The sequence below is a fragment of the Maniola hyperantus genome, chromosome 17 (assembly GCF_902806685.2).
Source record: "Maniola hyperantus chromosome 17, iAphHyp1.2, whole genome shotgun sequence".
Lineage (NCBI taxonomy): Eukaryota > Metazoa > Arthropoda > Insecta > Lepidoptera > Nymphalidae > Maniola > Maniola hyperantus.
This window is the reverse complement of record NC_048552.1, coordinates 1,604,928-1,618,883: the sequence shown is the minus strand read 5'-3', so window position 1 is coordinate 1,618,883 and position 13,956 is coordinate 1,604,928. Positions and strand designations below refer to the sequence as shown.

Genomic DNA, 13,956 nt, shown 5'->3' with positions numbered 1-13,956 from the left:
CGTACAATAGTTTGAGTTGTGCGTTGATAAATCAGTCAGTCAGTCAGCTTTTTTGATTCAAAGATTCATTATTTGCGGAAACATTTTTCCTTTTATATTAGGTATAAGTTTGACCCTTGATTGTGATCTCCTTTCCTTACAACCCGTAGGTATTCTTCAAGTGACATTGAGGTCATTGACTTTCCTCTTCTTACTTTGAAGCCATTACACCTTCAGAGAGAGGTTAAATTTAGTCGTCTCGAGGGCACTTCAAGGATATCAGTTATTTTAAACTGGATTCGTTATCCAGCCACACGTGTAACTTGCAGATAGGTAGATGCCAATGCACCCGCTCAAAATAAACTCACTGAAAAGGTAAAGACATGTTGTGTATCGAAGGGCGCCTGTCCACTGAAACGGAGCAGAGCCACAGTTCACGACAGTTTCCAAACGTCAAGGCTTCACCTCCACTGGGCAGGCGTCAAATGTTACCTACATTTGACGCTAGGTAGGCTATGAAACGCGCTGGCCTAAGTCTCAAACACTACACTGAACAGAGCGAGAGACTCGTAGAGAAAGCGTACAGAAAATCGGCATCCGGTAGGGCGATTGTCTAAAACCTGCATCAATCATTATTACAATCTCAATTGTTCTGATTGGCTGAATTTGTGCGATTCTTGTTGCAACAATGCATTGTGGCCAATAGTGAGCGAGCATTAACCAATCAGAGATGATTGCGATCGTGACATTGTAGCTGTCAAACAACCGCGGTAGGGCCACAGGTTCGCGATACACGGTTATTGCGAGCGTGAAATTTTTTCATGCTTATCGAAAAGCGAAAAAAGAATCCAAAAATGTATGAGGGAAGCCTCCTACCTATTTAGGTACTAGCTGATGCCCGCGACTTCGTACGAGTGGATTTAGGTTTTTAAAAATCCCGTGGGAACTCTTTGATTTTCCGGGATAAAAAGTAGCCTATGTCCCTCTCCAGGTCTTAAACTATACTCATGCAGAAATCACGTCGTTCCGTTGCTCCGTTGCGACGTGATTGATGGACAAACCAACAAACAAAAACACTTTCACATTTATAATAAATAGGGATAGTGATTTTTACCACCGATGCGCCACCGGGTACGCGCGCCTGGAACGACTGCTTTTTTCGCTATGGCAGGGCAGTCCTGCTGATTGGACTGCTGAACACCGCTCCGATCCGCTTCAGTTGACAGGCATCTTGTCTGTCGAAATAAGAAAGCAGTGACAGCCTCGTCTGAATTCGGGAGGTCGGGGGTTCGATGCCGAGCACGCACCTCTAACTTTTCGTGGGTAGGTATGTGCGTTATAAGCAATAAAAATATCATATAGGTAAATAATATAGGTGAAGGATAACTTCGTGAGGAAACCTACATGCCTGAGAATTCTTCATAGTGCTATGTGAACTGTGAAGTCTCAAGTCTGCCATTGGCCGCACTGGGCCAGCGTGCTAGACTATGGCCTAACCCCTTCTCATCTGAAAAGAGACCCATGCTCAGTAGTGGGGCGGCGATGGGTTGACGTAAGTTGTAACTATAGGTACATATTATTATATCTGTACCTATATTATGACCATGAATTTGAATAATTTTTTTTCTTTTATACTTATCTAACTTTTGTTAGCGTGGTGATAATAACTTCCATAATAGTTGAGTTATTATCAAGTTGCTAATAAAATATTTTACTGTCTAGATTGGTACCTACAAAGACTAAGGAAAAGATAGACAGAGTCGCCAAGAAGTGAAGAAAGTCCGGAGTAGCCACTGTGCATGTTTCACTTTGTAAAAACTACCTTAGCTTCGTCCACGTGAAATTCTAATGTAGCCTATTTATTATACGTGGTACTAGTTACTATATACCTCTCCACTTAAAATGTATGTATTTTGATCTAGCTCTATCAGAATTCTAAAGGTGGTGAGTAGGGTTCCGTACTACAGTCGTATTTTTAACCGACTTCAAAAAAAGGAGGAGGTTCTCAATTCGTCGGAATCTTTTTTTTTTTTTTTTTTATGTATGTTCCCCGATTACTCGAAGACGCCTGGACCGATTTTGAAAATTCTTTTTTTGTTTGAAAGGGTATAGTTCAAAGTTGGTCCCATTTAAATTTGGTGAAGATCTGATGAACATCTTCGAAGATAGATACTGGAACTCCTCAACGGATAAGAGTAAATTGCTCGCGATCAGTGTAATAGCTTAGTAAACAGTAGATTTTAACCAGTCATAGCATAATTCCATGGGGCCACTAAAAATTGTGAAATAAAAAATATTTACAAAAAAAATAAAAACCGACTTCGATACACAAACACTAAAAATTGAAAAATAATTTAATTTATTACCGAATATATTATGTATACAAGAGTTAATATAGTTCCATAATAATATTTTTTGGGGTCGGTGCCAATGAGGTGCCATTGTGGAGTCTCATAAAAATATGAAGTCTAGACGATTCGCGCAGCTAAAGCTAATTGGCACCGGCACCAAAAAGTATTATTATGGAACTATATTAACTCTTGTATACATAATATATTCGGTAATAAATTAAATTATTTTTCAATTTTTAGTGTTTGTGTATCGAAGTCGGTTTTTATTTTTTTTCAACACTATGCACGATAAATCAAAAACAGTATTATGCATAAAAATAAATAAAAATCTGTTTTAGAATATATAGGTAAAGCCCTTTTATATGATACCCCACTTGCAGTGGCGTGCACAGAGTCCGAAGTCAGGGTAAGCATTAGTAAGATAGGCCTTAGATACACCTTATATAGACCTATGGAATGGCAGGTCATAAAGAAAAATGTCGTTTTAACTAGGGTAAGCAGTACTTTTATGCCTCTATGAATTGCACGCCACTGACCACTTGCTATATTATCTTACTCTGAAAGTTGAAAATACTACATAATTATTTGTTCATGAATAAATTTTTATTTGTGATTTAATGACAAATTTCACGGTTTTCGGATTATTTCCCTTAAGTTCCGTTTTAGCGTTCCGGTACGATGCCGTGTAGAAAGCAAAGGGGTATGGCCTTAATAAAAACTCCCTCACTTCTTCCAGGTTAGCCCGCATCCATCTTAGATTGCATCATCACTTACCACCAGGTGAGATTGCAGTCAAGGGCTAATATGTAGGTACCTATTTGACCTACCTACCTGCCCATGGTTCTGGTTAACGGGAAGAACCTTACAGGTTTCTTAACAGCCACGACAGACAGACAGACAGACAACGAAGTGATCCTATAAGGGTTCCTTTTTTCCTTTTGAGGTACGGAAACCTAAAAAACATTATAATCATCAAAGTTGAATATAGATTTCGAAAAGTAAAAGTTTCATCTTAATCGGTCCAGTGATTATTATTTTGTGACGTTTGGCTAACAGCATAGATATATTATAATAACAGAGATGCACACTAAGCATAATACTTTAGTAGTAGCTCTGAGCTGTGGTTAGTTGTCACATGTCATACCAAATACCTAGTTTACTATAGTCAGAGAAATACATTAATTCTCTGCTATAGTAGTTAATTGGTAGTAAAAGATGTAAATTTAAATTCCTATGGTTTTAACTTTTATCTAAGCTAAATATCTTTTGTGATAAGCGCAGAAGCAACGAGAGCATACTTCAATTAAATAATAATTGGTTCTCAAATATTAGATATTGTTTATTCTCTGTGTAGTGTTTAGTACGTGTTTAGTACTAGGGTGACAGTCGTGAAAGGCGCACGCGTGAAACATGGCCCAAGATAACCTCAGTGCAGTTTTGTACAAAACAAAAGATTTGCGATTGGTAAGTCGGTATTTGTTTTTATTAATTATTCATTTACTTAGTTATTTTATTCAACTGACCTTCTATCTATTTTCTAATCGTGTCGAATCACTAATCAGACAATTTTGTTGTTCTGGTATTCGAAATGCAAATTAATAAAGTTTTAAAGTTCAAATATTCGCAGACCACAAGTCTAAACGGCGACATAGATATAGTACCATAGATTGGTAGTTAGTTCGCTATTTTTTTACTTATACTTACCCACTTAATTTAGAGTTACTGCTACCGATCCATTTTAAAGGTTTTCAGTTATCACATTTTGTGTAATTTATCAAAGTAGTTTCTTCTAATGCAAAAAAAAATCGTTTTCAAAAAAATATTTTTTAAATTATTATTTTCCTTTGTTATATTTACCCAATATTACATGTTTTCATACGACTTCCAGTATTGTTACAAGTATCGATTGTCATTACTTTAATTTGTCTACCACGGAGCGAGACCAATAATATTAATCTATGTTGTCTACCTACTTTAGTAGGTATAATTTCACATTTGAGCAAATAAAATAATTAAGTATGTTTAAGGTAGGTAACACAGACTACAGTGTATAAAGGGAGAGTAGGTAATTTACTTAGACAATTTTATGAATAATAATTAGGTAGTCTACTGTAGTTTCATTAGGAGTTACCTACCAATGAAAAATTAAGGTTTTGTTAATTTATTTTCAGGAACAAACACCGATCCCAGAAATTGCAGACGATGGTAAGCTGTTGAGCTAAGTACAACCCGTTTACTAAAAGATTGGACCTGGCGTCGATTAAAAATTAAAAACTCGACAAGTGGCAGACAAAAATTCGTAGTACGTGTAAGTTCACATCTTTGTCACTGATACACCGTACTACAAATTTTTGTCTGCCAATTGTTGAGTTTTTAATTATTTTTTTTGATTTTTAATCGACGCCAGGTCCATTCTTTTAGTAAACGGGTTGTAGTTTTACATTTCATATCTTACATCCAATCCATTCAAAAGTCAGAACTTTTTGATTTTCCGGGATAAAAACCGGCGAAGTGCGAATCAGACTTGCGCACCGAGGATTCCGTACTAGAGTCGTATTTTATCGTCATTTTGCACGATAAATCAAAAACTATTACACCTAAAAATAAATAAAAATATGTTTTAGAATCTACAAGTAAAGATCTTTTATCCCCACTTGGTGTACTTAGTAAGCTTACTTTGAAAGTTGAAAATAGCAATATTTCTTCATGAACACATTTTAATTTTTTTCTTGTGATGTAACCACAAAGTCTTTTCAGATTTTTCCCCTCATGTCTGCTATAAGACCTACCTTCCTGCCAAATTTCATGATTCTAGGTCAACGGGAAGACAGACAGACAGACAACAAAGTGATCCTATAAGGGTTTCGTTTTTCCTTTTGAGGTACGGAACCTTAAAAATGTTTGTATTTGTATTGCAGAGGTACTCCTGCGCATGGACTGTGTGGGCATATGCGGCTCGGACGTGCACTACTGGCAGAGCGGCTGCTGCGGAACCTTCGTGCTCAAGGAGCCCATGATCATGGGCCACGAGGCGTCGGGCGTCGTCGCCAAGGTAAAGCGTAGAAGCGTAAAGCGTCAGATAGCTATTATGACGTAGGCATCCGCTAAGAAAGGATTTTTGAAAATTCAACCCCTAAGGGCTCACCCCAGGGAATTTGAAATTTGTGTAGTCCACGCGGACGAAGTCGCGAGCATAAGCTAGTGACATCATAAGTTTTTAAAAGGGTACGGAACCCTACCTTATGCGTGTCCTAACACGCACTTGACCAAATATTTACATACGTATTGGACAAGCGAGCAGCGATAGTTTGACCTTCAAACTGGTTGGGGCGTGGAGGTGTGTCCACTGTCCGACCGGTCGAGTGACTGATATTAACATGATACCACAACAAACATATCCGTTTAATAAGCTAGGTAGGTACCTACCCACTTAATTAATTTTAATCAGAATAATCGGTAGTAGGTATTTATGAATTTAAAACTATTTTATTCGATTGTAGCAAACCTCTTCAAGTATCCATGTATCTACAGAATAAGTACGCGACAGTACCTATAGTACGGGAGATGGCAATCGGGGAGGGGACGTCCTGCACACCCGCACAGCCCCCGCGCTAATGACGTGCGGGTGTGCAGCCATGCCATAAGTCCAGGGCTCCAATTAAAAGATTAAATGCAGCTTAGGTTATCACTTGTTATATGTCATACCTAGTCATAGTAGTTGTAATAATATTATTTATTTATTTATTCACTGCAGATTAGATATCCGTAGGTTAACCTTCTACATATTTTTTAACTAGATGATGCCCGCGACTTCGTCCGCGTGGATTTAGGTTTTTTAAAATCCCGTGGGAACTCTTCAATTTTCCGGGATAAAAAGTGCATCATAGTTTTTGAATTATCGTGCAAAATGTTGAAAAAATACGACTGTGGTACGGAACCCTCGTTGCGCGAGCCTGACTCGCACTTGGTCGGTTTTTTTCGACATTTTACACAATATCTCAAAAACTATAATGCTTTATGCGTAATGTAGTTTCGGGATAAAAAGCCTATGTCCTTCCCCGGGATATAAGCTAACTCTGTACCAAATTTCATCAAAATCGGTTGAACGGTTGGGCCGTGAAAAGCTAGCAGACGGACAGACAGACACACTTTCGCATTTATAATATTAGTATGGATAGGTATGCGTAACTTTCCCATCATCCCATTTCCAACAATCATAGAAAGCAAGTATGCAAGTTAATCTTGTATTGTCAACCAGCTACAATCTATGTTTAGAATTTCAAGCCTTTAGCTCACCGGGAAGTTACTTAGTTTGAAATCGACAAAGAAACAAAAAGAGTTAAAAAAAAAATTCATCATCATCATCATCATGATCAATCCATCGCCCGGCTCACTACAGAGCAGGGCCTTCCACTCTCCTATCAGAGTGAGAAGAGTTTTGGCCATAGTCTACCACGCTGGCCAAGTGCGGATTAGAGCCTTCACACACCTTTGAGAACATTATGGAGAACTCTCAGGCATGGAGGTTTCCTCACGATGTTTTCCTTCACCGTTAAAGTAAGTGATATTTAATTACTTAAAACGCACATAACACGAAAAGTTAGAGGTACGTGCCCGGGATCGACCCCCAACCTCCGATTAGGAGGCGGACGTCCTAATCACTAGGCTATCACAGCTTCACAAACGTTAAAACGACAAAACGTCATATATATAGGTATGAGTGACAGAGACAATGCTCTACAAAGCCGAAATGTCATTCAAAAGGCCGATGTACATTAATTTCGGCCGCGTACCGTAATAATTTTATTGTGGTAGATGCATCCGACTATTCGTAAGTACCTATACTTGTAAAAGTTTATTCGAATAAAAAAGATTTTTATTTTATTTTATTTCTGTGTGAAACAAGTAGGTACATACCTACTTACTTTTATTTTTTATTCTAAATACTATCTGTCCGGGCTTTACTCACCTTTACTTTTATTTTTTAGACTAAAGGAACAAAATGTTTATGTTCAAGTACAAGTAAAGATAAATATCGAAATGGTTATGTCATTTATGTAAAAACATTATGTGTTTACATCAACAACATACATTTTATTATTACGTTATGTTTACTGAGGAACGTTTACGACATCGTTTACTTATCATAACATTTACAGCTCTTAAAGAGCGATAAATAGAATTAAAATAATAACGTAGGTACGTAATAACAAGTAAGGGCCTTACAATAGTAACATAAGTCATCTAAATATATAAAAGGAAAAGGTGACTGACTGACTGACTGATCTATCAATGCACAGCTCAAACTACTGGACGGATCGTGCTGAAATTTGGCATGCAGATAGCTATTATGACGTAGGCGTCCGCTAAGAAAGGATTTTTGAAAATTCAAACCCTAAGGGGGTGAAATAGGGGTTTGAAATTTGTGTAGTCCACGCGGACGAAGTCGCGAGCATAAGCTAGTATTATATAAGACGTCTTGAGTTTTTTACTACTAGAACTAGAGTAACCGACATAGCTCAACGGGTTGGGAAGCTGAAGTGGCAATGGGCAGGGCACATAGTTCGTAAAACCAGTAGACAGTGGGATCCTAAGGTGCTGGAATGGCGACCTCGCACCGGAGGACGCAGTGTTGGAAGACTCCTCACTAGGTGGACGGACTACATCAGACGAGTCGCAGGGAGCCGCTGGATTCAGGCGGCGCAAGACCGTGGCGTGTGGAAGTCCCTACAAGAAACCTATGGCCAGCATGTGGACGTCTATCGCCTGATGATGGTGATAAAAGTTTTTTTCGGAGTTTGTCTGATTATACCCTATCCGAGAAGAGAAGTTAGTATGACTCTCTCTCCACATGAGTAGATATGCTTTCTCTGTTATTGAATCCCATACAAATGATAGAGCCAAAGATCTCATTGGGTATTAATTAACCATGCGTTAACCATTTTGAGTCACCGACCAATCACAAACGAAACTTTATTTTCAAATTGAATTTCGAATGTTTTTTGAAAACATGTTTGTGATTGGTTGGTGCCTCAAAATGGTTACGGGGTAAAAAGTAACATTGTCCCTCGAGGTGTCCCTGAGATGTAAACTGACTTTGTAAAATTGTACCTACCTTTCGTCAAAACTAGCGAAGCGGATGATGCGTAGACAGACTGATAGACACACTTTCGCACGTGTATGAATGTATGGTGGTGAAAACCATACAATAATAAAATCACAATAATAAAAAGATAATGTAGGTAATCGTCATCGATACTACTTATAAAATATACTACATTGACTAAACTAGTAGGCAATAAAACAACTCATTAGAATGTAATGTGTATCAAGTTATAAAAGAACACTCGAGTAGATTTAAAACAGGTATAAATACTTATTAGTGCTTTAATAAGTTTAATAAAATAACCGACGCACGTATCTAAATCGACGACGCTTGTAAAACAATCAAGTGGCATTATACTTAATAGGTAGGTATTTGTCACTTATAATAACCACAATTCTAATTCTAACAATTTCAAGATGAGCTGGTATTGTTATGAGCTCATGATCATAATGTACGAACAGGCTTATTTTGCTTTCGCTATTGCTGTGCGTATAGTGACCGCTTTTATATCAAGTAGGCAGGGTTTTTCTTGGGATAATAAATCAAAGTTAGTATATTGCGGTGGGATTCGAGATCATTACGCATAATATGAATATCAACTAAAATTACGATTTCGCTCATTCGCTGACTCTCGATTTATTAAATACGTATTTTCATAGTAGATAATCCCCGCGACTGATTTCGTGTACATATAGGTTTTTTGAAAGTCCCAAGGGATTTCTTGGATTATTCGGGATTCAAAGTCTTCGAGTTTTCGAGCCTCGATAGCTCAACGGTTAAAGGAGGGGACTGAAAACCGAAAGGTCGCCTGTTCAAATCCCACCCGTTGCACTATTGTCGTACCTACTCATAGCACAAGCTTTACGCTTAATTGGATGGGAAAGGGGAATATTAGTCAGCAACTAACTTGGCTAATATTCTTTAAAAAAATAATTAAGTAGGTAACTTATTCCTGCATATACGGGATGCAAGCTCTCTCTCTCTATAAGTCGTAGGCATCTATTTGGTAATGGATGATGCATATGACTCATGGGTTTAGGTTTTTTATAAATCCCGTAGAAACTCTTTCATTTTCCGAAACAAAAAGAAGCCTATCTCCGTCTCCGGGATGTGAGCTAACTCTGTACCTTTCATCCAAATCCGTTGAACGGATGGTCTGTGGTCAACTGTGTTTGGGAATAATATCTAAAGGGTACCTACACTTCTTTATACAAACATATTACGCATACTTTTCTTTTTTTTTTGTTCTAGATCTATAAAAGAATTTCAAATGTTACCTACTGTGTTATAAAATATGTTAATTAATTTGCAAAAAATTGCCGTAGGTAATACATAACGTTGATTCGTGTTGTTCACAAATCACGCATATGTCTCTTGAGTATGCCCCGCCCGTAAATGCAATAGCTCTCACGCTGGGCTTAGTGCGACTATGGAGAGCACTCAAGTAACTTGTTTGTCCGTTGGCGTAGTTGGGCGCCAAAGTGAAGAGCCTGAAGGTGGGCGACCGCGTGGCGATCGAGCCTGGCGTACCGTGCCGCTACTGCGAGTTCTGCAAGACGGGCCGCTACCACCTCTGCCCCGACATAGTGTTCTGCGCCACGCCGCCCGTGCACGGCAACCTCGCTCGATACTACAAGCACGCGGCTGACTTCTGCTACAAGTACGTCACAACTCACAACATCTTTGAAACTCCTTGTTTCCTAGTACCTTGATGACTAGAGCAGTGTTTGTTGTGCGTCACTATGAGATCTGCAAGATGGGCCGATTGCCAGCTTTGTGTATATGCAGTTCTGCGACCTACAGGCGTCTAACTTCTGCTACAAGATATGTTCATCTTTTCTGCAGCTCCTTATCTCCGTATTGGTGACACCGACTTGGTGTCAAGTGCATTATGCATAAGTACCAAGTTCGGCGCCAATTATAGTTACATATGCTTGACAGAAAGGGTCAACTAAGCTGCTAAAACTGGAAGTGCCTCTATCGGCAAAACCATGGCGCATTACGATTGACTATTTCAAGTAGCTCTTGCCCTTTCAATTTATGCTACTTAGTTTTTAAAAAATCTGCATTTCTCTTACTGTAAGTTGAGTCTGGGGATCTCTATTTTACAAGCTTGATGTATTTTGATCACCAACCACCAAATGTTATGAGAATATGAAACGTGCCTAGTTAATTCTTAGTCATTTTTTATTTCAGATTACCGGACCACGTGTCGATGGAGGAGGGAGCTTTGTTGGAGCCTCTGTCAGTGGGCATCCACGCGTGTCGCCGCGGCGGGGTGACCGCCGGTGACGTGGTGTTGGTGCTGGGCGCTGGCCCTATTGGTCTGGTCACAGTATTGGCCGCCAAGGCCATGGGCGCCAGCAAGATTCTTATCACAGGTGAGATAACGTCCTTGAAAGTGTTTGCTTATGGTCCAGAATCCATTAGAAAGGATATTATAGGCCCTTTCAGTGGACATAGATGCGATGTTGGAAGCGGCCGTATAGTCCTCGTCACAATACGTATTGGCGGCCAAAAAGATTCATGTCACAGGTGCTTGAACGTGTTTAATTATGGTCCAGAATCATGAGGGAGCACTACACTTGAGCCCCTCTAAGTGGACATTGATGCTATATTGGCCGCAACCTCTTTAGGCCTCACATTATTGGCCGCTATCAAGCAAAATTCTTGGAATAATTCACAGGTAAGAAAAATTCTCCAAATGCCCCAAATCTATCATAATATCTGGAGGACCCAGCAGCATGCCCTTATGTGCTTCAAAAATGATCTTGAATCCAATTTTTCGTATCGCATGAGGGTTATAAAAATTCCCGCGTTGCGTGGCGATGGAATTTACTGTAGTGATAATGTGGAAGGTACTGACGGATGGCCAAAAACGTTTTACGCAAACGTTTACGTTCAAATTCCTTCACGAGAGACTGTTAGTATTTTATCGTAGTAGGGTCGTGACACTAGGGCTCTGCCTGAAAATCAGCGCTGCAGTAGTCAAATACTGCAGCATCATGACATCATATTTCTCCTGATGTTAAGTGATTACCGCTGCCCATGAACATTTGCAGTACCAGAGGAACCGCCAATACGTTGTCAGCCTTTCAGGAATTTGTTGGTCCGCCCCTTGAATAACCACATGTTGTAATCTAATGGGAACACCGCTGAAGGAAGTTGATTCCACGGTTTGCATGTGTGTGGAAAAAAAGGATCTGGCACAACGGGCGATCGAAGTGCACCAGGCACCCAGGTGGTGAGGGTGAATTTGCTTGCGGTGGCGTGCGGTGCAGTTGTAGAAAAAGAAGGGTGGAACGGGTGTTAGTATGCTATATCAGATAGTTAAAACTACTTCAAAAACCAAGATATTTATTTTGTAGTAATGTAACAAATTATGCCTTCATTAATTTCACAGATATCCTCCAGGCTCGTCTCGACGTTGCCAAGGAACTGGGCGCGGACCACACGCTGCTGGTGACTCGGGACTCCCCGGAAGCTGAGCTGGTGCGGAAGGTGCACGAGATTCTCGGAGGACATCCGGACATTTCTATCGATGCCAGCGGCGCACAGTCCACTGTCCGGTTGTCTTTATTGGTGAGCACTGCTTTATCGTGGATTTTAAGTTTTTTTAACAAAGTCTAATTTCTTTATATTTTCTTCAGGATAGTATTTAGAAATTACGTCATGCATTAATAATTAATTTATTTATTTGAATTTTGAATTTCAACACCAGAACGAGTTTCCTACCCTCTGCACTAGGAAAATCCTGTATTACAGTTTATTATTAGTTAGGATATAAAGGGAGTTGTTATACTTACCCTTTTGTTTATTGCGTCAGGCAACCAAGTCGGGGGGAGTGGCGGTGCTGGTCGGCATGGGCAACCCTGAGTTGACGGTGCCGCTGGCGGGTGCCGTGGCGCGCGAGGTGGACATCCGCGGCATCTTCCGATACGTTAACGAGTGAGTATACCTTGTGCCCCAACAACCTGGCAACCCTGTAAATTGGGAACCCCCATCTGTCTACGGCAACATAAGTGTCGTGCTAACACGTGGGTATTTACGAATATGCGTCCGACTCGAAACGACACCTCTGCACCACGACACCACACAGTCTTAAAGAAATTACACTCTGCGTTTCTCAATTTGTTTGCGTGAATTTAGGTTTCTTAAATCCCGTGGGAATTCTTTGATTTTCCGGGAAAAAAGTAGCCTTTGTCACTCTTCAGATACTTAATTAAAGTCACATGTCCCGGGTCACAGCTGAAAATCAGCGTCCTGCATCTTATGTGTGTTAACGCATATGATGCAGGACATTATGCTGAGCTGTACACCCATTTGGGGTGGTGTAACAGATGAAAATGTTACATTTGTACTTTGTTGTTATCTGTGACACCAACAACAAATAAATGCATTTTCTTTCTTTCATGTAAAAAATCACGCAGATCCGTTGTTTCGTTGAAGAGTGATTGATTGAAGGACAAACCAACAAACAATCATATTCTCGCATTTATAATATTAGTACTATTTATTTCCAGATACCCCATAGCTCTGTCGCTGGTAGCGAGCGGCAAGATCAACCTGAAGCCGCTCGTCACGCACCACTTCAGCCTGGAGGAGTCGCTGGAGGCCTACGAGGTGGCGCGCCGCGGCCTCGGCATTAAGGTCATGATACACGTGCAGGAGCGCGACCGGAACAACCCCGTCAAGTTTACCAACTGTTGATACTGGGGCATTAAGGCACGAACACACGACGCGTGACTGCACCATGGGGACTCACCAACACGGCTCTAAGGGGGATGTTTCACTATCAATACCGTATCGCGATTACATTTTTTTGCATTTTTTTTCGCGGTTTGTAGTTTTATATTGTTATTTTAAATATCAATGCACGAATGTCACAGAATATAAATAATGTTTTTTGACGGGGACAGTTTTGGGTGATACGGGGTAGTAATAATTTTGTAGATTGTATAAATATTTATTATAAATAAATCTATTGCTATTTAAATAAAAACAATATAGAATTTAATGCCTACACATTTTGTTTTATTTAATACTTACCTACTTTCTTTCTCTCTAAATATTTTTTCTTCCTTTGGGCAAAAACAAAAAACTGTGATGCGACGCCGCATCGTCTAAATCTGCGAGCTTGCGCAACGAATAAACTAACGAATTGATTCACATCATATTTTGTATTTATTTACGCAATTTTGTGTTTCGGGCCTTTAACCCTTTTGAATGACATTTAAAAACTAAGCGAGCCAGCGAAATCTTCATGGACCATTGATATTGGAATCCCCATCTTGGACCAATCACAATCACAATCGACTATTTCAAACACTATCCAGCGCGGAAATGCAGCCAGTATTCTTGGCACCATTCCACGCGGTCATGATTTATATAGTAATTAGATAAGGCTAGCTTTAAGTTTTATTGTATTAAAAAAAAAAAAAACTCTTGTATACATAATATATTCGGTAATAAATTAAATTATTTTTCAAAAAAAAAAAAAAAAACACTATTGTAATTAAT

General features: G+C 39.5%; 1 protein-coding gene across 1 annotated transcript; it reads left to right on the top strand.

Moving 5' to 3' along the window:
* Window positions 1-3,484: 3,484 nt before the first annotated feature.
* On the top strand, window positions 3,485-13,459 carry LOC117990107 (sorbitol dehydrogenase-like). The gene is made up of 8 exons (XM_034977552.2): window positions 3,485-3,794; window positions 4,502-4,535; window positions 5,249-5,382; window positions 9,906-10,096; window positions 10,633-10,817; window positions 11,840-12,018; window positions 12,263-12,384; window positions 12,960-13,459. The coding sequence occupies exons 1-8, from the start codon at window positions 3,741-3,743 to the stop codon at window positions 13,144-13,146; spliced, it is 1,086 nt and encodes a 361-aa protein (XP_034833443.1). The 5' UTR covers window positions 3,485-3,740; the 3' UTR covers window positions 13,147-13,459.
* The last annotated feature ends 497 nt before the right edge of the window (window positions 13,460-13,956 follow it).